Below are 22,749 nucleotides of genomic sequence, written 5' to 3'. Positions count from 1 at the left end.
TATTTTTTTAAAATATTGTTAAAAGTTCAGAGTATATCTATTTTCTGCTAATATTAGTGGTACCATATTAAAGTTGAGTATCTAAAATAAAAATCATTCTTTTAATTCTACTTGGAAAAAACCCAGTAGAGAGAAAATAAATAAATAGAATAATTGGGGCAGCTCAACTAATTGAATAGTTCAACTTGCTGATCTGACGGAGGAGACAAAATTTCTTGGTAAGTTATGACCAGGTAGAAATAAAAAGCTTCGGTGATTCTCTAGTCAACGCATCACATAATCATTTAGTATTCAAAAAAGCCGTAGCGGCTAATCGGTAAAGATGGATTTATTATTATTCAATGCAAACTCCAACTTATCTACTCACAAATACATACGATTTATTCAAGAGATTTTTAACCTACAATACCCTAAAATGACAATTCAGCGGAGAACGAACTTTACTGCTCCCTGAATATTCTGTTTAATTGAAATATCCATGAAAATATTTCAACTAAATTTTAGAATACTGTTTATCATATTTGGTTACAGATTCATTAATCTTTCTTCCACTTTTTTCAAATAAATCTTATAAAAGCTATTTATATGTACATGTTTGCTAGAAGTGCACCAAGTAAGGATAATATTTGGAGCTTTTAATGTAAAATCAATTCCTAAAATGGACGCTATAATGATAGGTAAATCATATATCCAACCCGTTTTAAAATAAAAGAGTTAATTTAATTAAAAGTAATAGATCGCAATGTTCGCGAAAAATACAAAAATTTGAAAAAATTGATTCAGGGAAATGGTAATTTTATTAAACTAAACTTGACCAAAACATTATTATCGCGTCTTCTAGAAGCATCTACGCAAAATATTTTTCGCTTCAATTATTATGTACAAACACATTTATTGCTACTCTGAAGAATTCAAAAAGGAAAATTAATGATGAAACGTCACAATAAAAAATCTGCCTGGACCCTCTCACGTAAGAAAAGAGAGAAAATAAACTAATAATAATAAAATAATGCAAATTTTATTTTTACATGAATTTATAAAAAAGTATTAAGAGAAGAAATGTTGAATAAGTAAAAACTTATTAGATAAATTTCATTAAATTAAAGAAATAAATAACAATGTATTTATTGCATAGAATTGAAATGTAGAAACTCCAAATTACAATTAGCTCCACTCTAAAAAAAAACCACTCACGAAATTAGGTAATTACTAAGCAAAGAAGAATTATGCTAATTTTATTAGCACACAATATTATGGCATCTGCTTCTCTAAAGAAGAGGTCGACGACTCGAGAAGTTTCATGTTTGATCACGAATTCTTAAATGTATCATTTACATTTTCTTATGAGAAACCAAGAATCAGATGACACTAATCTTGACTTCTCTCAAAAACTTAATGGATACAGAAATTCAACTGCTTCAAATTGAAATCATTCAAATTATGGTCGCTGTTTAGTATTAAACATTCCAAAAGGTAAAATAGTTAATATATTTCACTTTTATTGACAATCGCTTTATTCTAGATATTTTAAACAGTATCTTTATAAGCAACTGCTTTATTTTGCGAATATATAAGGAGACATCTGGTTAGGCTGACCAGTAGTAAAGATTGTTTTGTTCGGATTAGCTACAGTTCATTCCAACAGTTTCAATATCAACATGAATATGTTAACAATCCTAGCCACCTTTTGCTTTTTAATTGCTGCAGTAAATTGCAGGGTGAGTAATTACACATTTTAATGTATATTAAATTAAATAACCCAATGTTAAATTGATCTAAAATTTGTTACGACTTAGGTATTGAAACAGGAAGATGCTCTAGAAAAATGCAGCAAAGAAAATAGTATTGATAGAGGTAATTTTTATTTATTAATTTTCTTAACAGTATTATTATTTTTATTATCGGTTAGACTGCCCTAATCCACGCTAAGCGGTCCGTCTGTTTGTTATAATGCAACCTGCAATGTGATGAAGCCTACAAGTAAACTCCTTACCAGCCTTTAACGATGTCATCTAGCCACTTGGCAGTGTTTGCAACCTATTCGATCGTCTAGGCATTTAGCTGATATAGCCACCTTTTAATCAGATAGCTATTTGCTTATAGTAATGTAAGAATAGTTAAATAATAATAATAATAATAAAAAAGAACTGTTAACAGATGCAGAGGACATAACAATCTATAATAAAAAGAAGGTTGCGTGAGTAAGTTTGAAAACAATGTTTAAAATTATTGCAGAAAGCCTACTGCATTACAGAATGTGAATAAAGAAAGGACACCAAGTAACGAAACTGCAGGAAGCTACAGAGTTCAAATGAACACTAATAATAAATATGGAACATTTGCTAGCTTGGTTAGGGAATTCCGTCATGTTTGTGATCAAGATGAAGTTTTGTAATGGCTTTGTTTTATTGCAGTCATAGTCAATTTGGAGAAGGTAGTTGTATTTTTAGATGCAGGCACGTTTTTTCTAGTGCCAAACGTAATAGAGTTTAGAACTACCTCAATGTAAACTGATTTTTGGGCCTTTTAAAAAAAAGGTGTGATATTTGTCTTCTTGATAAATCTCTTTTACAAGCAACAAATAAATATTTCTTTATTAATCGAAAATTTTAGATCTTCATGCATGTTCAGGTTCATATTTTAAAAAAAAAGTAAACTAATAACAAACACAAATAAATATTTTTTTCAGAACTTGCACAAAAGATAATTTCACATCAAGCCCACGCCACAACTCCAAACGAAAAAGTAAGAATTAATTTCTACTAGAATTTTAAAATTAAGAAAATGATTTCTATAAGGAATTACTAATGTGTTTAATTATTTTTAATTTCAGTGTTTGATTGCCTGCTACCTGAAAGTGAAAAGATATGTAAGTTTGTAAAAATTATTTTTGTATTTAAAGATTGATTGATTTAAAATAATTTTGTAAATCCTACTTTAATTTATTTTTTTTAACTCGATTAAGGCGAATGCATTTGAACGCTACACAGTTTTCCCATATGGGATAATCAATCTCTCATTTAAACTTTTTAATGCCTATTGTAAGTGAATCTTCTAATGACTATTTACTGACAAGTGGACCTTGGGATTGAAACCTTTCAGCAACCATTTTGTCTTTTATTTTGTTAGAATGACGAAAGTTTGGTATTTCTGGATTTTTTTTTTCTTTAGATTAAATACAGATCTACTCATCTAGAACTCCTACACGACGGCACATGTATTACAAGCTCCAAATTCTGACCCTGCACTCACGACCTGTACAAGATTATTATTATAACATTCTGCAAGGTTGGCTTATTAGACAGGGAATAAAAATTCTCACAAAAAGTAAAAAAATAACGTTCACCCTTTTCCTAGGCCCTTCTCACCAATCCTTCGCCATGGGACTGTTTTTTCGAAAACGAAAAATTTTTCTATAATTAAAACTGTCCGGTAGGACAGTTGTATAAGGGTTGATCATCAAAAAGTGCACGAAAAAGCGTAACGTTGAAAAACTCCCAACTTTGACAATTTTTTTCTCTTTTTCTATAAAAGATAAAATTCCCAAATTTTCTTTAAAATGTAGGGCAAATCCTCCTTTACAACTGTAATTTTTTTGCAACAACATAGATATAATAGATTTCGAGAAAAAAGTTGCTGAAAATGAGCAAAAACGGCATTTTCAAAAATGGTTGTTCTTGTTGTTGTTGTTACCTTTTTTGTAAACTGAGTAGCGCCTAAACGCGTGAACCGATTTTCATGAATGAGGTGTCATTCGATTCGGAATTTTATGTAGATGTGCCTTTTGGGGGTCTCGCCGCTGTACATCGAATGGGAGAGGAGTTAGCCCCCTTTATGTAAGGCCCCTCCAAAATTATTATTTCTAATTTCTCTGTAAATCTTGGGCCGATTTTGATAAAATTTGGTAGGATGATAGGGCTAGGGCTCCCCTACGTAACATTAAAACGACATTCTGCTCTTACACTTGTTAAGAGGAAGTATAGCAATCGTTTCAAATTATCGAGACGTGAACCGATTTTCATGAATGAAGTGTCATTCGAATCGAAATTTTGTTCAGACTTGTACTTTAAAAGTCTCGACGCTATGCCTCATAAGGAAGGGAGTTTGCCCCCCCCAAATAATAGACAAAAAGAAAAATCTATCCAAAAGGTACAAAAATCTCCTTAACAAAAACTTACAGTTTAAAATGTTAAGTATAAGGGTTGATTAAACGCCAAAATGCACACAAATCAGCAGGTAACCAACATTTCATTCATACTTCATTGATATTATTTAAGTAATTTTACTGCATTAACTTTTTATTAAATTTTTTAGAATTTATTAGATGTCACAGACCCTTATGCTGGCCAGTTCATTCATAATCTGTGACATCTAATAAATTCTAAAAATGTGAAGGAAACGTTAATACAGTAAAATTACTTAAATTTTTATAACTAATTATGTTGATATTACTCACCTTTTATTATTATATCAAAAAACTTATAATGAATGAAGTGGCCAGCATAAGGGTCTGTGATATCTAATAAATTCTAAAAAATTTAATAAAAAGTTAATGCAGTAAAATTACTTAAATAATATCAATGAAGTATGAATGAAATGTTGGTTACCTGCTGATTTGTGTGCATTTTGGCGTTTAGTCAACCCTTATACTTAACATTTTAAACTGTAAGTTTTTGTTAAGGAGATACTTTAATAAAACCTCTTTAGAAATACAGATAAAACGTAAGGGATAAAACCAGATTTCTATTGTAATCAATTCAGCCAATAGTTAAAAATAGCATGGTGGTTTTACATGTCAAAAAACTTAACCAGACAAACCGAACTCAAAGTCCCTTTTGTGTAACCATTAAAGTAGAAATCATTATCAAAATTCCCATTATTACATTATCACATCTCAGATCATTTTTCGAACAAAGGGGTTATAGAAAAAAAAATTTCGGGAGAAAACTAATTTTCGTAACTTACTTGCACTCAAGCAAGTGAATCGAAACTTGGCTAAGGAAATAATAACTGGCCTAGTGAATTTCCCTTCTTGAGTTTCATGTATATGTGTTATTTTAGGAGCGCAAACATCTGAGAATATTGGATGCATTCTCAGTTCAACATCTTCAGGGTCTTCAGACAATGTAATCAACACAACTTTATCCTCTATCGGATAATGGACTGTAGTTCTTGATTTTTTTTTAAATTAGAAAATCAAAGCGTAACACGTCTATGTAGATGTATCCGTGGTCTCTCGTACCCCAAAAAACACAAGAATAAACTTAATGCCAGTTTATAAATTACCCTGTAATGCTATCAAAAAGAAATGATATACAGTTCTTTTAATTTTCTTTTCAGCTGCTAAATCACCAGATCGATTGGGTAGCGATTTATAAATCACATGCAGCTAGAATAACGGATGAAACGGAAAAAGAAAAAGTGAAGGCCATTTTCGAAGAGTGTGAGGCAAACTGTAAGTAAAAATAAAAATTCAAGTTCTTGTCATTTTGTTTTATTAATGTTAAATTGAATTAATGAGGTTTCTTTTGGTTTTAGTTTCCTATGAAAATAAAGATGACTGTCAAATAGCGTATGATGCTTACGAATGTAAGAAATTATAAGCTTAACTTAACCGCACATAAATGCAAGATTTTATTGAAATATAACTTTCAAGAGGATATAAAAAATGATAACTGAATTTTGTTTAAATCGCATTATGGTTTTAGTTTTCTGTATTCGTAAAATTAGTCAATAGAAATCATATAACTGAGCATTTTAAAAATCTAATTGTATTGTTGAAATATTGGATATTGTTGTTTTAGAAAAAATAAATAAATAAATGATTTCCTGGTAGGGATTCTGTTAATGAAAGCAAAATTGTGCAGTTAGTTACAATTTTGTCCAATACCCTACCGAAAAGTTAATTATTAAATTAGACATAAATATATAATACAATGTTCATACGTTTTTATTTATGCAACAGTTTGTACAAAAGAATTTTTAGAATAACAATGGTAAAAAATAAATCAGTTTACATGAACATTTATGATCAAGCTGGTAATATTTTTAAAATGTAGACGTGAATTTCTCTAACTTACATTAAACTTAGTAATGTTGGTAAGCAATCTTGCTACAACAGATTCTCCTATGATTCTTCATTTAATCAACTTGCTGCAGTTATCACAAATATCAATGGTATTCTCTCTCTGCACTTGATTTTATAATAATTTGATAATAATGCTCTCTGATTTTATTAATTTACGCATTCATTACATCCTCAAAACATCTGAGACTTTCATAGGCTATCTGGCAATCATTTCGAACTCCATAAGAGACTAAAATTAGAAGTCTTCAGTTTTATGGCAAAAGGTATTTACTTCATTGTGCTTAATTATTTCAAATTCATGCCTACTTACGATATTTATCGCAATTCAGGAAATTGGCCCACATTGTACTCCTTTCACTTTCAGTAGAAAGCATAATGGAAACTGGAATAAAGATCCTTTGCCAATTTATTTTACCATTAACGAACTGAAATGTAGAAATTAAATCATTATAAAACTGCAGGCTATAAAAATCACAGATATTGACGAGCCATAAGTTCAAAAAATAAAAATACTAACATCTGGTGAACACAACTTGAGATTACAAAACAGCATATTTGTTCTTTTGAAAAAAGCTTATATTAAAATTTATTTTTTAATAGATCAGCAAATTTATCATCTATGAATCTTAATTTGAACCACACAAACCACTAGACAGTTGTTATGGCTGCCTAATTCATTTATTAACTCAAACTTAATTATTCTCAAATTGCAAAAAAAAACAATTTAAAAAACTCAGCCTCCTGGTTCTCTTTATTTTAATCAGTCCGAATATGAATTTTAAGGGTGTTTAGGCAGATGTATGACGTCATAGTCTCTGTAAAATCCTACTTTATTTTTATTTTTAACTTGAACATCAGTAAGGGATATTAGAGTTATCAAATTTGAATGCAAGGCCTTGTGATAGTGTGGTCGGACATGTATAAAAATAAAACTCCTTCGTCGATTTTAGAAGCAGCTGACCCCTAACGGGTCAATTTTTTTTCATTTTTGGAAAGCAATGAAACTAAAAGCCTAACTTAAATTTTGAGATATACCCTACTTGCTTTCATCATCAAAGCCTTCCTCATTTTGCACCATTCCAAAATTTCAAAAAAAGGTGAAAACAAATAATTGCTAAATGCAACAAATTAATAAACCTACATATTGCCTCTCTTTCATATAACAGCTCAACATGCACTGAAACAAAATGGTTAAAAAATTAAATATTTTTAAACAATTGAAAATTTTAAATTGTAGATAATATTTATTAAAATTATTCACTTTGTCATCTTCAGTTAGTGCATATCTTCTTACATTTCCGATCATTCTGCGGGCTTCATCTGAAATAATAATAATGACCTTGTAAAGAGAAACGTGAATTAAACCTTTACGATTAATTATTTAGTGGTACAAGTAATGAGGAATAACCTTATGTTCTGAGGGACTGAGGAAACAGAATGAAAATTAATAAAACCATTAGATTTTCTTATTTTTCTAATAAATACAAAATTAAATGTTTTATTTTCCATCGAGGTATCAAAGTAGATATATTATCAAAGAACTATATCAAAGTATGAAATAGTTTAGTTCGTCTGGATTTAAAGGGACAAAATGGGAATTTCTGAAGAAAAGAGAAAAAGTAAAACCTTGTTTACTGGAAGTAAAGTTAATAAATTGTGGTTAGAAAGCAAAAAAAAACTGTATCTATTGGCACCACACACAACAATTTGCTCTTACATCATATTCAGGAAGGAATGGAGAAGAAAGTAATTGGAACAGAAGTAGAAGAATAAAGCAAGTTAGCGTTTTTGGTGTTAAATACAGTATGTAATTCCTAGCCTGGAGAATTACGCTAGAGTTGTATTTTGGGTGTTTCAAAGTTACTATAGTCTCATTGAATTGCATTGTTTTTCGAGAAAAACTGATATTCTTTGTTTTCTGAAGCTTGGGATGTTTGATAAGTCACCTAAGTTTCCTTGAATTCCTGAGAGTTTTCATTTCATAGCTCCTTCAGGAGCAGTAAAAAAAGGGTAAAAGTAGGCCCAATAGGGGCTTAAGGTGCCTTAAGATATTTGTGAAAAATAATTTAATTATAATTATTTTTAAATTAGCTATCCAAGTGCATTATTATTATTATTAAATTTTAATATAACCTACAGCAGTGCTTAAATATTGTGGATGCCATTTTAAAATAGTTTTATTAAACTTATACCGAATTATAAAATCATTTAACGATAATCTCTTCCTATTTTCTCGTCTTAGATCTTTAGGCCAAGGGCGTCATGATCTGATTTGGAAAGATAGCCTTCATCAGAATAATGTATGTAGGTACCCATTAAGGGAGTACCTTTGTTTACCGAATGGCTTATTACTTTCTGTTCTGACTTGTTTTGATTTTTTTAAAATTTTTTGAAGTTCGTACACAAATGTAGATCAATATCTTTTATTTAAAAAGTTTTCTAGAAACCTTTTTTTTTTTTTTTTTTTTTAGAGTATACTGATGACGAATGGAGTGTTATTTAGTTAACCCTAATGTGTTATTTCTGGGTAAAGTGCAGCATTAATATCTATATCTAGACCATTTAAAGAATAATTAAAAGAGGTTTAAAAAACTCCTTTTAAAAACTATAAGAGTTGGAGTCTTGAGTGTTGTAGTAGGAAAACATCGTGTCAATGTTCTGACTGAATTTTCTTTTTAAAGACTCAATTCTTCCCTAGTAATGAATCTTGCATTATTAGAAATAATGGACACATTAGGAGGACGACAAGCATACTATAACTTAAAAAATAAGCACCAAAATTAATTATTTAAATAAATTGAAAACTTTAAAGATAAATTACTCTTATCAATTCTGTGTTCAGCACTGCATTTTTCCACAACGCTTTCAAAGAATGCTGGTGTATCCGTTATGGTCTGCAATCAATTAAAACATTGTTGACTTTTGGAAATGAACTCTTATATATTATAAAACACTTTAGATATTTACCACACAAATCACACCACAAATGACAAAACAATTAAAAATAATCAGAGAAAAGTTCTTCATAGTTACACTTGAAAGAAAAATTACTGCATCATAAAACACAAATAATAATAATTAGATATTTTAACTAAGAATGCTGACTAAAGAGTCACTAGCTATCTGCCCTTTCTAATCTATTATATTTCACATTATTGTTAGTAAATTTCCTTGCTAATTTTATTGTAATTATCTTCTTTTTTTCACAAATAATACAAATAATAATAATTAGATATTTTAACTAAGGATGCTGACTAAAGAGTCACTAGCTATCTGCCCTTTCTAATCTATTATATTTCACATTATTGTTAGTACATTTCCTTGCTAATTTTAATGTAATTATCTTCTTTTTTTCAATTTTAAACGCATTATCAGTTATCTTATTTATAAAAATGTAATTCTATTAAAATGAATAGATAATAAAATGATGTCAGACATTCCTAGATAAAAACTGTTTTTAACATTTCTGCAAGTTTTTTTTAAAATTTTTTTTATCTATATTCTCTTGAGCTCTATTTTAACCGATATAATTAGATAAGAGATCTATGCATTATTTACATAAATAAACTAACAGGACGTATAAGCTGTTTAATTTCTTACAAAGTACAAAAAAGTAAAATTTACAAAAATTTCATGCTTTATAATAAACCCAAAAACCTAATAAGCCAGAGCGTTCATTACCCTTCTTCAATTCTTGTCTTAGTTCTCAATTGATCTACAAAAGTTGTAATTACTTAATCTGTACAGGCCAAAACACAAATTTATAGGGGGACCGAAAAGTAATCAAAATTTATTTTTTCTGGCGAAAAACATTTATTTATTAAAGAAATCTTAAGTGCTAATCAACAAAATAATTTCCTTCATTTTCTAACACTTTTTGCCAGCGAAAAGGCAATCGTTCGATTCCCTTTTTAAAAAAGTCCTTCGATTTTTCATTGAAGAACTTTTCCAAGTGCGTTTTCACTTTTCCAACATTGGTAAATTTTTTACCTCTTAATGTAAGCTCTAACGATCTGAAAAGGTGATAATCCGACGGCGCGAGATCTGGTGAATAGGGTGGAGGGGGTAAAAGTTCTAACCCAAGCTCCCTTACTTTTTCCTGTGTTCTTTTTGCTGCGTGAGGCTTCGCGTTATCGTGTTGAAAGATCCTTTTTTTGTTATTGACCAAGACAGATCGTTTTCTTATGAGCGCTTGTTTCATTCGCTCGAGTTGTTCACAATACACTGTCGCTGTAACGATCTGGCCAGGTTCAAGCAATTCATAGCGTATGATTCCAGAAAAATCCCACCACACACACACAAGGACCTTCTTTATCGTTAGTGACGGTCGAGGTGTCGGAACAGGTGCTTTTCCGAGAGAAAGCCATTGTCTTTTTCGTGCAGGGTTGTTGTGTAGCACCCACTTCTCATCTCCAGTTACAATTCGTCGCAAAAATGGATCAGCTTCATACCGAGACAAAAGAGACGCGCTGATGGTACGCCGTTGATCGAGCGTCGTTAAAAATTTACCAATGTTGGAAAAGTGAAAACGCACTTGGAAAAGTTCTTCAATGAAAAATCGAAGGAAATTTTTAAAAAGGGAATCGAACGATTGCCTTTTCGCTGGTAAAAAGTGTTAGAAAATGATAGAAATTATTTTGTTGATTAGCTCTTAATATTTCTTTAATAAATAAATGTTTTTCGCCATTTTGATTACTTTTCGGTCCCCCTATGACTTCACTCCTTTATGACAGCTATATAGCAACATTGGTAAAAACACTGCTGGGAATATTTTCTTAGACCAGCTTGACCTTTCTGCACAGCAAGGGAATAATCTCCTAACAATTACCTATTCGGGAAGTAAAGATAAGTTCCTAGTAGAGAATCACACCCAAATACATGACTGACAAATTCCATGCACATTGAGATAATCATTAAAGTCGACCAGGCTTTGCTTTGACTGGTAAGCAGATCCTCTTAAGATACAATTTCCCTTCTCAGAGTTATTAAAATCAGGACTGAATGAGTTACAAGGCTGTACAATCTGTTGACATGCATGCTCCAAAATAGCTTGGAACTTGGGAGTCGAGTCATCTGAGAATCTTTGGAGAAACTGGAAACATTAATTTAAGATCTCTATGTTGGCAGCTGCTCCTCATTTTATTTTATTATTTTTTTCAGGCTGAAATATTTGCAATTAAGACGTGACACTGAGACAGGGACTCAAAGCAAACTTTTTCCAAAACATGTTTCTATGTTATAAAAAAATCCACTACCTCATACCTGTTATACCTAGGTATCTGACAGTTTCATTTTAAACATTAACTAGATTTCAGTCAACCAGCGCCAATCCTCTTTTCACTTTGACTAACTTTACAAAGTGGAACCTACTTCAGCCTTTTCTCTGAATTTCAGACCAGGCTTACACCTAGTGTGAAATGCATCGGTGATGGAAATTTCTTTTCCCAATAAACTGATCGTGTCCACACTTTTCTGTCAGAAGTACTCGTAGTTCTCCCTCACTTTTTTAAAATGCTACTTCATCATTACAACCAGTCTTCCCACTAGAAAACTTTAATTCTAAATTTTCCAACTATTTAAGAGATTATCACTAGAGTTTGGATTTTCTTACCAAATATATAGTTAAAACAAGAGACAACTAGCTTTGCAGTTGTTGACTGCAACAATTTTTCCTCAACTGTTGCTTAAACTTCGGATTGAGTAAGTTCCTTTAGTTATCTAAACGGTGGGGTTTACTGGCCAGACATAAGTGGGGTCGTAAACACAAAATATAGATAATAATATTTACATCAGCATCTTTATTTTGTAAATGAAATTTGGTTTTTGTAGTTACCTTTATGTGTGAGAGTATTTTTTAATTTTTTAGACTAATCTGGGGAAATGATTGTTGCAATCTGTTACTGGTTAATACAAGATGGAGAAAGTCTAATGTTTTTTAGACACTTGGAGGTTGTGAAGCTAAGAAAGGTCATACATCTCTTTAGTTTAACTGTGCTCGCGAACAGCTTCCCTAGGGCGAAGAACGATTCTTAGAGAATTAAGGAGATGATATTTCGGGAACTTGACTACCCCAGAAGACGGAATGATTTGCTACCAGAATGGCAGTAATTTGAATGCCTAGTTCTAAATTTTAACTAACATATTCTATTTCAGTTATTTAATTTTTAATAGTCATAGTCATGATGGTAGTCATGTACTGCCCTAAGATGTGATCGACTGTTTCCATAATTTAATATCACATAAGTCTCGATTGCTAGTACTTTGTGGTTATCAAGCATGAATTTGTAATTGTGAGAGAGTTTGAATTGAGAGAGTCACCGTGGGTGACTATTAGTTAGAAAAAATAAATAAATTTTTGCTGACTTAGCGTGCATGTTTATTGTAGTATCCCAGACTGGTTTCAGACTTTCATCTATAATGAGAGGTAAGTTATTCAGTTTTGTGCAGATTTCTACTTCACTTACGTTGTTGACTGGCATTAGACTTGTTGCAAATGTAGTGCAAAAATTTGCCTCAAGTATTTTGGTTGGCCAACAAATTCTATTGGTTGTCCATTTATCCCTTTTCCTTATGTTTAAGAAAAGTCTTCTTTTAACGCAATTCAACCAAAAAAAAAGTTATTTAATTTAGCCTTTGAAAAAACTTGGTTTAAAATTTTATATTATTCACTAAGAGGGCAACTCCGATAGAAGTATTTGTCAAAGTACAGTTATCAGGGTGACGATAGTATTAAAAGGGAATTACTTAGTGACAAAAGGCTGAGATCGTTCAAAATAAGGAAAAAGGATCAGCCATCAATCGAATAAAACATTGAAAAAACAAAAAAAACTTTGGAAATTTTTTTATTAATCACAAAAAATTACAACAATGCCCCTTAGGGTCTGGTGAAAGCACAACTGTACGCTTGGTACGCCACTTCGCACTCGTTCTTGCCATTATAATCCACTACAAAAACAAATACAAGTGATTAGTTGTAGCATATAGAATTATAAAATATTATTTTAAATTTAAAACTTTAGTACTAACAATTCTTTTTACATTCGTCAAATGTCTTCTTCAATTCTTCAAAAAGTGTTGGTTGGAATTTCTTATGATTTTCTAAGAGTTTGTCAAAATCTACTCTCCCATCAACGAGCTGAAAAAACAGAAAGAAACCAATTTATGCGGTAAATAACAGCTTCAACATAATAAGGAAGGCTAGTTGTATTTTCCGTTTATTTCTATGTAAGACCAGGGATAAAATTAAATTATTTTGCTTTTTAGTTTCAATCTCTCTCACTCAACCACTTGGTATTTCTTTTCTCTATTTTATTCAGTTCTTTCTTTTACTTATCAACATCTTTTATGCACACATTTATTTATTTATTTCAAGTTAAGAAAAGACTAATTCCAGTTTATTTTTTTAGTTCCTGAGCGAAATAGTTCTTAATTTTTTTTATTTTATGATTACTATTTATTTATTTTATGATTACTATTTATTTATTTTATCATTACTATTTATCTATTTTAATGCACAAGGTGAAATACATTTTTCTTAAGTTCTCGTTTGTATTATGATTTGTTTTTGCTTCTTTTAAATTTTTTCTCTTTACCTGCACAAAACCTGCAGTGTTGTAGTTATTCTTTTTTCATAATTTATTTGCATTTAAATACTTGTATTTTTCTAATAAATAAATAAATCACAATTTCTTTATTTCTTTTTTATAAGGATTTAAAGCAATTGATTTTTTTTTTTTTTTTTTTTTTTTTTTAATTTATTTGATATTCACAATCTACAAAGAATAGAATTCGTAATAAGTGAATACGATAAAAGAAGTCTTCCTGACTGGATCAACATGAGGAGAGAAGCTGCCCACCGGCAACACTCTCGCTGGAGTTTCTTACATTACTGGAGATTGTCACGAGGCCAACAGCGTTTCAGTCGTCGTGGAGGACGATCTGGAATCGTTGTGGAGGCGAGATTTAGAACAAGAGGATTGGTACAGAATAGAAGAGAGTCAAAGAATTTTCTATATTTAGATTTAGATTCGTCAGTTATGTATGAGATTTTGAGATCGTTATGGAGAGAAGAGTTAGACACATAAAATGGAGAATTTGTAATCTGTCGGAGAATTTTTGATTGGAAGGACTGTATTCTTTGTGAATTGGAATGTTTGGTTGAACCCCACAGCTCAAGTCCGTAAGTCCAGATCGGTTTAAGTACACTGTTGTATATTAGTCGTTTATGTTCCAGTGGTAGTTTGGATTGTCTGCCAATTAGTCGTAACAGTAATTTGTTTCGTCGGTTGAGTTCTAGTCTTTTCAGTTTAGTGTGCGGATTCCACGTTAGTCTTTTGTCGATGTACATCCCAAGGTAGCGAACTAAATTAGCAGAAGGAAGAGGAATTGAGTTAAAATTTAAAGTGGGACAAGAATTTGATTTTTTAACTTATAAAAATTGTATTTGTTCATTAATGTTCAATCGTTATTAGGTAAATTGTATTTATTTATTTATTTTTTAATATAATAAGAAATTAAAAGGTGTTTTGTAAAACATCTAAAACTGCTAATTCTCACATTCAAATTTCAAGAAACTTTTGTTTTAACTAGAAATTTTCGCTTGCAAATGCCTTCTAATTTAGCAAGGTAGATAATCCTTATTATTTACTGGAAACTGCTTTAAGGCACTTTCTTTGAAAGATAAATTCTTTTGGGAATAATATAAGAATCATTTTATAATATGGGGGTTCATTCGTATATGTATATAAATCTTCCGAATTAAAGATAATTGTTAATGTTGTTAATAAAGAAATGGCACAGCATTTATTTAAAAAAAGATCTTAAAGTAAGGATTGTCCTCAAAGATAAAATGAACCTAATGAACCTGTGAAGAAGCAGGCAATATGCGGCGTGCTGTGCTAATCTGTGTTATATACATCACTGTGTTTAACATAATGATTTATGGAATTAATAGAGTAATTACTAGCAAAAATGTGAAACTATTAGTAGAATATATGATACTATTTAAATTACCGACGACTTTATCACTAAATTTGAGTTGGGAATTAATCAGATTTTTTAATAGAGAGTATATTTATCTGATTAGAATTAAAAATAGTTATCAAAGTAGTTTAATAAAGTTAACATTAAATTGTTCTAAGTAAATTAATTTTATAGAAACTTTTGCTAGAAAGATAAAATGAATTTCAAAAGAGTTTATTAGACGACTCAATCACAACATAACTCGTTATTTAATATCAAGGAGATCTAATATGTATATGTAGGATCTAAAGATATACAGTAATTGAATTTATTAAATGAGGATATTAAAGATGGTGAACGATAATTAATATTAAACGATATTTTTAATTGGTTAAATTTAAAAAAATATTTCAGAAATAATATTATTCGTCCACATGGGTTAATGCAGTCGCTTATCTTTCGAAAAATCAAAATTTGATACCCATGAGATTGCTGAGAGAGAATTTAAATATTGTGATTAGAAAGGAAACAGAAAAGCTCTTCCAGAAAAACAATAACTATGTATTAGTTGGAAATCTTATTAAATTAAAACCATTTTATGCTCTGAAGATGGTTAGGTTCTCCATTCTTAGGAACAAGCTTTAATAAATAAATAAATCTAATTCAATCCCCCAAAAAATTATAATTTCCCTAATTTAAAAAGCCGACGAATTTTAATTTATTTATATAGTTTAGTGTGTATCTATGAATGTAGGAAAGGCCGAATTCAGTCGATGTCTTTGGGTAACCCGAATGAATTTTATAATTAAAAACTTCAAAAAGTAAAACTTACATATCCCCTTTCTTTCAAATAGCAGCTCAGGAAGCACTGAAAAATAATAATAATGTTATTTATTACTGCATTTCGAAAATATTGAACAAGATATTGAAAAAGGTATTTGTATACATAACTTACTTTCTCATTATCATCGGTGGCCTGTACACTGTGGATAGCTAATTGGCGTGCCCTATCTGAAAGTATAATTTGTATTTGTTATAAAACATTAAAAGGAAATTTTCACAACATTAAAAGAACATCAATTAGATGTTCAGAATCCTTAAAAAAAAGTATCATACAAAATCTAGCGTTAACTCATGTTATTACAATTATAACGGAAACATTTTCAACTGATATTGAATTTAGTGAACGGGTGTAGTGTTTTCAATGCGAGTATTCGTAATTGGGTGTTCCCAAGTTCGAATCACGCTCCTTACTAATTTTTAATTTTTTTCGTAAATAAAGTTAATAGTAAATTACGTGAGTCCATCCCGACTGTAGAAGGGTTGCGCCTCTCTAAATAAATTCCCCAAAATAAAAATAATCTCAGTAAACTTTCAATAGAAATTTTAGGAGTTTTTATATTATAATTTTAACATAATTTTGTTCACTTTTTGTCTTCTCTCATTCCACTAATAAGAAAAGGAACCGGCATCATGAACATTTTGGTTTTTAGACTTTTAATTGGGAAATGTCGCCGAAAATATCTGTTTTGAATAAGGGCAAAAGTGTATGGTTAGTGTATGACTGTTATCTACTTTAACATGCACCACGTACACATTTCTAAATGCACTTTATAACTTTGATTACATGTATAACATAATATTGAACTGAATTATGAAATAAAAATGAAAATTAGATGTTAATAATTTACATAACATAAAATACCAAACATATAATTTACTAAATTTAAAACACACTACATATTAATGTTACCAAATTTCAAAATTAATGTTTATAAATGAATGTTATTAATGCACAAAACTGTGATAAATTTTCAGATTTCACTAAAATTGTCAAGTCACTTAATTGACATGGGTTATTATACCCACTACAGAAGTGGACAGTGGAACATGAGATGGTCGACTGTCAGCTGTTGATTTCCAGTTGGGTCTCAGAAACAAATAGCGTAGTCCAAGTTACCAAAATGGGCCAAAGTACTCTCAAAACTTCCCTTGGCCAATTTATGAATGTGTCTGTGGCTATGTCTGTATTCACCGTGAATATAAAACGAGACAAAAAAAAATGGCCAGAAATTAACATTTTAAATTTTACTTGAAATTATCGCAATAAGGTTTTGTTAAAAATAAGTCAACCAAATGAACCAAAAAAGCCAAATCTTTATAAATTTGAAAATGAATGAATTATAATTACGAGTATTATTTATTTGTTATTCACTATGTAATTTTTGCTCACGTAAGACGAATTCAGGACTATAATTTTGTTAAAAATGTTATTCATAACCGGCAGTAAAAGACCAACTCCAACTTTCCCTTTTTCTTTTTAATATGCGAGTGAATGTAATGATTATTCAGAATAAAGATAAATCACAAAAATAATTTGGAATAGATTTAAAATGAAGTGCCTTTTTAATACTAACTATGATGATGAGATACATCTTTCATTTTTCTAACAGAAAAATATTTATTAATGACAAAAGGCCAGCGCAAGGGCAATGACATCTAATACATTCTAAAAAATATGATACTAGAAGAATGAATGAAATGTTGGACATTTGCTGATTTGTATACCTTTTGGTGTTTTCCAAACCATTCAACCATTATACTTAACTTTTAAAACTGCAAGTTTTTGTTAAAGTGTTATATAAATTTGGATTGGAGCTGGCTTTTCTTAATAGTTAAAATTTCAGGGCAGTATACATATTTTACAAACATTGGTAAGAATTGTATATAACACAAATTTGGAGTTTGAAGAATATTAAGGTGTTATAATTTTAGAGTTTATTATTTATTTTTCTTATTTAGAACTCACATTTCGTAGGCATATTCCTAATCAGTCTCACTATAAATCTAAGGTCACCTAAATTATCAATTGCAAAGCCTCTAGTCGAAATAAAAAGTAATTAAAGATTGTGCGCGTATTCCTGGATCTAAGTACGGAAAACAATTGCTTTGTAAATTGCGTATGTAAATATTATTGCTGAAATATCCATTTCTGTGTTTTATGTAAGCAGTGTGCAAAGGACAGAGATAAACTAGTTTAAAAGACGAAGCTTAAGAACTATATACAACTGATTTTAAGAGATTTAACATTCTTAATAGAAAATACATTTCAGTATCTACAATAAATTTGGATTGGCTTGTTCAAGTGTTTGTTTGCGAACAAATTGATAAATTAGCGCTCTCTAGAGAACGGGATGATGTAGACTTATTAGGCGAATTACTAAAACAATCTGTACTACATATACTATACCTTTTGATAAATGGTGCTTAGTGCTGCATGTGTCAAGTTCCGGAGAGTGTGAAGGCTGGAAATAAGTGAATGTTTATTAAGTTAATTGTGATTAAAAAGCGATAAGATCAATTATTTTGAATTCAATATTTTGTAATAAAATGTATTTATTAAAACTAATTAATTCGTGTTCAATAAAAAAGATACTGTCACCACCTTTATGAAAAATATTTGTAAATATGTAATAAAATATTTTAAAAAATAAGAATAAAACAATTCAACATCCTCTATCATATATTAGTACATCTAATTAACCAATATGAAATGATAATGAAGTGAAGTTATGTTTTTTAATAATATAAACACAGATGGAACCAAAATTGATGTGATTCCTACATCATTTATCTTTTTACGAAAAAACATCCTCGAGATTTTAACTTATACCACAAAATACCCAAAACGGAAAATTCCTACAAAAATGATTCAAATAAAAACTATTGATCCGCCTACCAATCGTCTCAAAAATCTCAAAAAATTTAAAATTTTTACATGATACAATACTTTTCTTACTTCCTGAGAGAAATTAAAAAAAAATGAGCTGCCAAAATGAAACAAGGATTTCCTGTAATATTAGTCAATTAATACTAATTAAATACAAAATACTCTTTATTAAAAACGAAAATCTATATATATAAAAATTAATTAAAACAATTCATATTGTTAAATGATGGGCCAGAAAATAAAATATAATAAATTAAAAATAAATCAATAGTTATTTAAAATATTAAACCTACTTCTTAAAATAATGAATACGAAATCAATTGCAATTATTTTTAATAATATAAAATACACATCAACTATTCAATCAAAATGAAGGACCTCAATGAATTAACTTATATTATTCAGAAAATTAACTTACAAAAGATTCGGTAGCTACAAATAGGTAGCACACGATAGCAATCACAGCTATGGTTTTCATCTTACTTGTTGAGGAAAGGGTTGATTAGATAACCGAACAGTTTTACAAACAATATGGAACTTTGTGCGCACAGAGCTAATATATATATCTAAATGTCCAGATGTGCATCGGAGAAGGGGCAGAAGAAAAGACTGCAACATGTTGATTTGTGTCTGATGAATTATCTGGCGTGATAAATGGAACCACTTTTCTGATCTACAAGAGAGGTCACATAATTTTTGGTGTACATTTTCCTTATTATGACGAAAATGGAGTAATAAGGAAAGTAAATGCATCCATTTTTTTTTTACTAACAAGTTTTCTAACTAAAGCAGTTTATATTTATCTATACATAGATTATTTTTACTCACATTTGACCCCTTCAAATAGTTGAATTATCAGCTTGTTTAAAAAATCCTGACCGTTCTCATGATCATTATCTCATGATTGAATCAAGAGAACAATCTAACAGCGCAGCTGTTGAAGCTAATGATATAGTCAATCGGACAGGAAGAAGATATTGATCACTTTATTGCCCAGTTTTGTTTAAAACACTAAACCTACCACGACCGGTCAATTGACCGTTTTTTAAATTTGGTTTAAATTTTCTAATTTCATCGTTATTAGACTTCACGACTTCTCCTAAAATATTTATACAATTGTTTTTTTAATATTCACTTCTTTTCCTAATATTTGATTTTTTGATTATATCAAGTCCGTCTTAACAACCGCGACCGGTCATTTGACCGGCTGAATATTTTCATTTTGTTTACTTATTTTAATATTTTATTTTATTTATTTATTTTTTTTTTTGTAACTGAATTCCTTCGAAAACTCAATTTGATAATGCATTTATCGGATTATTGTTTGCATATTGTGCATATGAGGCCAAAAATGTACGATATTGCCCTTTTCTCTGGAACTAAAAATAGGGACCAGCATCCTTCTCAAACTCTATGAGCAGAAATGTAAAGAAGGAAATTATGAGGTTTATTCGATTGGATCAAAGAAATAATTGCTTAGAAACCGATAAATTTGCTTTGATTTCTAAATTTTGGAACAAATTTGTAGATAACTGTCAAAACTGTTATAACCAAGAGCATAGATCTCTTCCAAGGACATTTGTTCCCAACAAAGTCAAGATGCAGATTTACTCAGTACATGTCAAATAAACCGGACAAATTTGGTATCAAATCTTGGCTAGCGTTCGATGTAATAATAAAAGGTTTCCCATATTTGGGAAAAACTTGAAAGCAGAGACCCTTCAGTTCCGCTTGGGGAGTTTGTGGCTTTGAAATTAGCAGAAATGTATACAGCTCGTGGAAGAAATATAAAATCTCTGAGATGGCCTCAACAAATAGTTTTCAATATCCTAGACTTAGCAGGGATAAATGCGTGGATTTTGTATAAAAAACTACCCGAAGTGGAATTTTAAGGCAAAACTTTGTATTACCATTGCAAAAGCATGAAAAGAGGAACTATCACTCTTTGATAAAATCCAACATGGTGGAATTGTACAAGGATGGAATGGATGTTTACTAAACAAGCCTGGAAACTAAAAAAAAAACAAAACGAAACGAAAAATCCTGTACAATATTCCTGCAATAAATATGGATCTACAAGCACCATCTGATTTGGAGATATTTAATGAGATCAGCAAGGATGGAGAGAAGGTAGGTTACACTTTGATCACGTTTAAAGAAATAAACAGGATTGCGGAACAAAATTATACGCAGATACCGCAATGTCGCTGTACCTACTTCTTGTAGGTAAAAGCCTATGTGGGCGTGGAAGGAAACACATACGCAGACATGCTGACAAAGAACGCTTCAAAAGAATTAGGTATTCCCAGTAATTAGAGTAAATTTTCATTGTAGTGCGCCTAAAATAGATTATTTCAGAATAAATAATTAATTGAAACAGATTTGCTATAAAAATGTTGCTATCTACATTGGTTTCGTACTTGGCCAAGTGTCTTGGTTGTGCCTCTGATCAAAGTTCTGCTTAGACAGTTGATCATCTGCTCTGAGAGCATACTCTACTACCATCGAACCTTGTTTTTTTTTAACCGCTTCTTAAATGAAGCATATTAAATAAGAAAATTGACACTACTTTCATAACAAGTTAAAGAGGATTTAAATTTGATTACAAATTGACAAATCAGTTATCTTTAAATAAACTGTTATAATTATGCCAAGAATCGCAAGCAGAATGTTCTGCTTGCAGGTACAAAGAATAAAAAAAGGGACGAAGTATTACAATTTCAATAATGATTTTTCTTCTAGAGTAAAGATGAGTAGTCTTCAAACTAAATGATCAACTTTTGTATTTTCAGCTCAATTATACAATACCTCATTTATCTTACGACGTAATTTCATAATCTTTCAAATATTCATTAGCTCTTCATTTGAAATTATAACAGAGCACAGATTAGTGATTACCTTCATTAGGTACTGTGTTATTTACAACTCCATTATCGTCACCTTCATAATTACACCATAGTTCCTCATCAATGTATAAATCATAATTCTTTGAATTTTTACACCATCGATCTAATGTTTACATTCAGTTTTAAAGGGAATCCACAAAGAGAATTTTGGTAACTCATTTAAAAGTTATGAGGGAGTTTTTAAACAATGAATTCTAGAAAAAAAACAAAAAAATGTTTGAATTAAGGGCATTTTTAAAAGGAAGTCATTGAACCATTTTCGAAAAAATTTCAAAAAATAACTATAATGAAAAATCTATTGTGTAATTTGGCTTCCCGATGATGAGGGTGTATAGTTTCATTTAAAAAGAGGAAAAAGAAACAATTTACGTATTGTGGGCTCACATAAAGATGCCAGAAGACGATTACCGAGGGATTTTTGGTATAAATACCATTTGGAAGAAGATGAAGAAATGTAAGGCCACGGATGTAGCAGGAAACCATGGTAGAGGCAAAAAATAAAAGAAAATTATTTGTGGGCAAATCAGAAAAAGGGAATTTAAAAACAAAATGTTAAAATTAACTACATTGAGCTCTTCTAAATATAACAAAGAAAAACTCCTGGGAGTGCAGGAGGCAGCAAATCTCTCTGCCTTGAATTCCCTAACTTCTATACACCCTGATCTGGCGTTGTCGCAAAGAGGTGGTAGATATGGCAGTGGTAAGCTGGTTTCCTGATTTTGTTCGATATTAGAGGTATTGACGGTTTGGCTATGGGCGAGGATAAACGCTTAGCCTTGTGTTCGAGACTTAGTGTCTGTTACAAGGCACGAATCTCCTTCTATTTGGGGTCCATCAACTTTTGACTTAATTGTTTCTACGTAAGATTCTTTGGGCCAGCATGCGAAACACAAATTCACTGCTCGTTTAAGACGAACGACACATTCACTAGTGAATACTAAAGAAATGGTGATGGTTTTTTTGATCAGAACTAGATCGACTGCCCATATCGACTTAATCTTGCCTTATGCCTTCTTATAACACAGAACTATTTTTAAAAAAAATCTCTATCAAGTGTCCCGTCG

At 30.4% G+C, this 22,749-nt stretch overlaps 3 protein-coding genes across 3 annotated transcripts; 1 reads left to right on the top strand and 2 right to left on the bottom strand.

Moving 5' to 3' along the window:
* Positions 1-1,611: 1,611 nt before the first annotated feature.
* On the top strand, positions 1,612-5,780 carry LOC141453320 (uncharacterized). The gene is made up of 6 exons (XM_074126388.1): positions 1,612-1,718; positions 1,797-1,854; positions 2,690-2,745; positions 2,834-2,869; positions 5,341-5,455; positions 5,539-5,780. Exons 1-6 carry the CDS (start codon positions 1,659-1,661, stop codon positions 5,601-5,603), a joined length of 390 nt encoding a protein of 129 aa, XP_073982489.1. The 5' UTR covers positions 1,612-1,658; the 3' UTR covers positions 5,604-5,780.
* Positions 5,781-5,927: 147 nt separating this feature from the next.
* LOC141453318 (uncharacterized) lies at positions 5,928-9,403 on the bottom strand. The gene is made up of 6 exons (XM_074126386.1): positions 9,056-9,403; positions 8,910-8,982; positions 7,350-7,408; positions 7,230-7,265; positions 6,399-6,513; positions 5,928-6,317 (listed from the first exon to the last, which is right to left on the bottom strand). The coding sequence occupies exons 1-6, from the start codon at positions 9,113-9,115 to the stop codon at positions 6,241-6,243; spliced, it is 420 nt and encodes a 139-aa protein (XP_073982487.1). The 5' UTR covers positions 9,116-9,403; the 3' UTR covers positions 5,928-6,240.
* Positions 9,404-12,914: 3,511 nt separating this feature from the next.
* Positions 12,915-19,356, bottom strand: LOC141453322 (general odorant-binding protein 56d-like). The gene is made up of 6 exons (XM_074126389.1): positions 19,198-19,356; positions 18,300-18,354; positions 16,005-16,060; positions 15,882-15,917; positions 13,115-13,223; positions 12,915-13,033 (listed from the first exon to the last, which is right to left on the bottom strand). Exons 1-6 carry the CDS (start codon positions 19,255-19,257, stop codon positions 12,963-12,965), a joined length of 387 nt encoding a protein of 128 aa, XP_073982490.1. The 5' UTR covers positions 19,258-19,356; the 3' UTR covers positions 12,915-12,962.
* Between the last annotated feature and the right edge of the window lie 3,393 nt (positions 19,357-22,749).

This window comes from Rhodnius prolixus, unplaced genomic scaffold (genome assembly GCF_049639745.1).
Source record: "Rhodnius prolixus isolate KJV_2025 unplaced genomic scaffold, Rpr scaffold_3, whole genome shotgun sequence".
Taxonomy (NCBI): domain Eukaryota; kingdom Metazoa; phylum Arthropoda; class Insecta; order Hemiptera; family Reduviidae; genus Rhodnius; species Rhodnius prolixus.
Note: the sequence above shows the minus strand (reverse complement) of the source record. Positions and strands in the feature narration are given on the sequence as shown.

Bases quoted from the DNA above. Each gene is read 5' to 3' on its own strand.
- LOC141453320 (XM_074126388.1), top strand. From the start codon at position 1,659: ATGAATATGTTAACAATCCTAGCCACCTTTTGCTTTTTAATTGCTGCA. The intron at 1,855-2,689 runs GTAATTTTTATT...TATTTTTTTCAG, and splicing joins AGAAAATAGTATTGATAGAG to AACTTGCACAAAAGATAATT. The intron at 2,746-2,833 runs GTAAGAATTAAT...TTTTAATTTCAG, and splicing joins CCACAACTCCAAACGAAAAA to TGTTTGATTGCCTGCTACCT.
- LOC141453318 (XM_074126386.1), bottom strand. From the start codon at position 9,115: ATGAAGAACTTTTCTCTGATTATTTTTAATTGTTTTGTCATTTGTGGT. The intron at 8,983-9,055 runs GTAAATATCTAA...AATTGATTGCAG, and splicing joins TTTGTGGTGTGATTTGTGTG to ACCATAACGGATACACCAGC. The intron at 7,409-8,909 runs GTAATTTATCTT...TTATTATTTCAG, and splicing joins TGAACACAGAATTGATAAGA to ATGAAGCCCGCAGAATGATC.
- LOC141453322 (XM_074126389.1), bottom strand. From the start codon at position 19,257: ATGAAAACCATAGCTGTGATTGCTATCGTGTGCTACCTATTTGTAGCT. The intron at 16,061-18,299 runs GTATAGTATATG...TTATACTTTCAG, and splicing joins TAAGCACCATTTATCAAAAG to ATAGGGCACGCCAATTAGCT. The intron at 15,918-16,004 runs GTAAGTTATGTA...ATTATTTTTCAG, and splicing joins CCACCGATGATAATGAGAAA to TGCTTCCTGAGCTGCTATTT.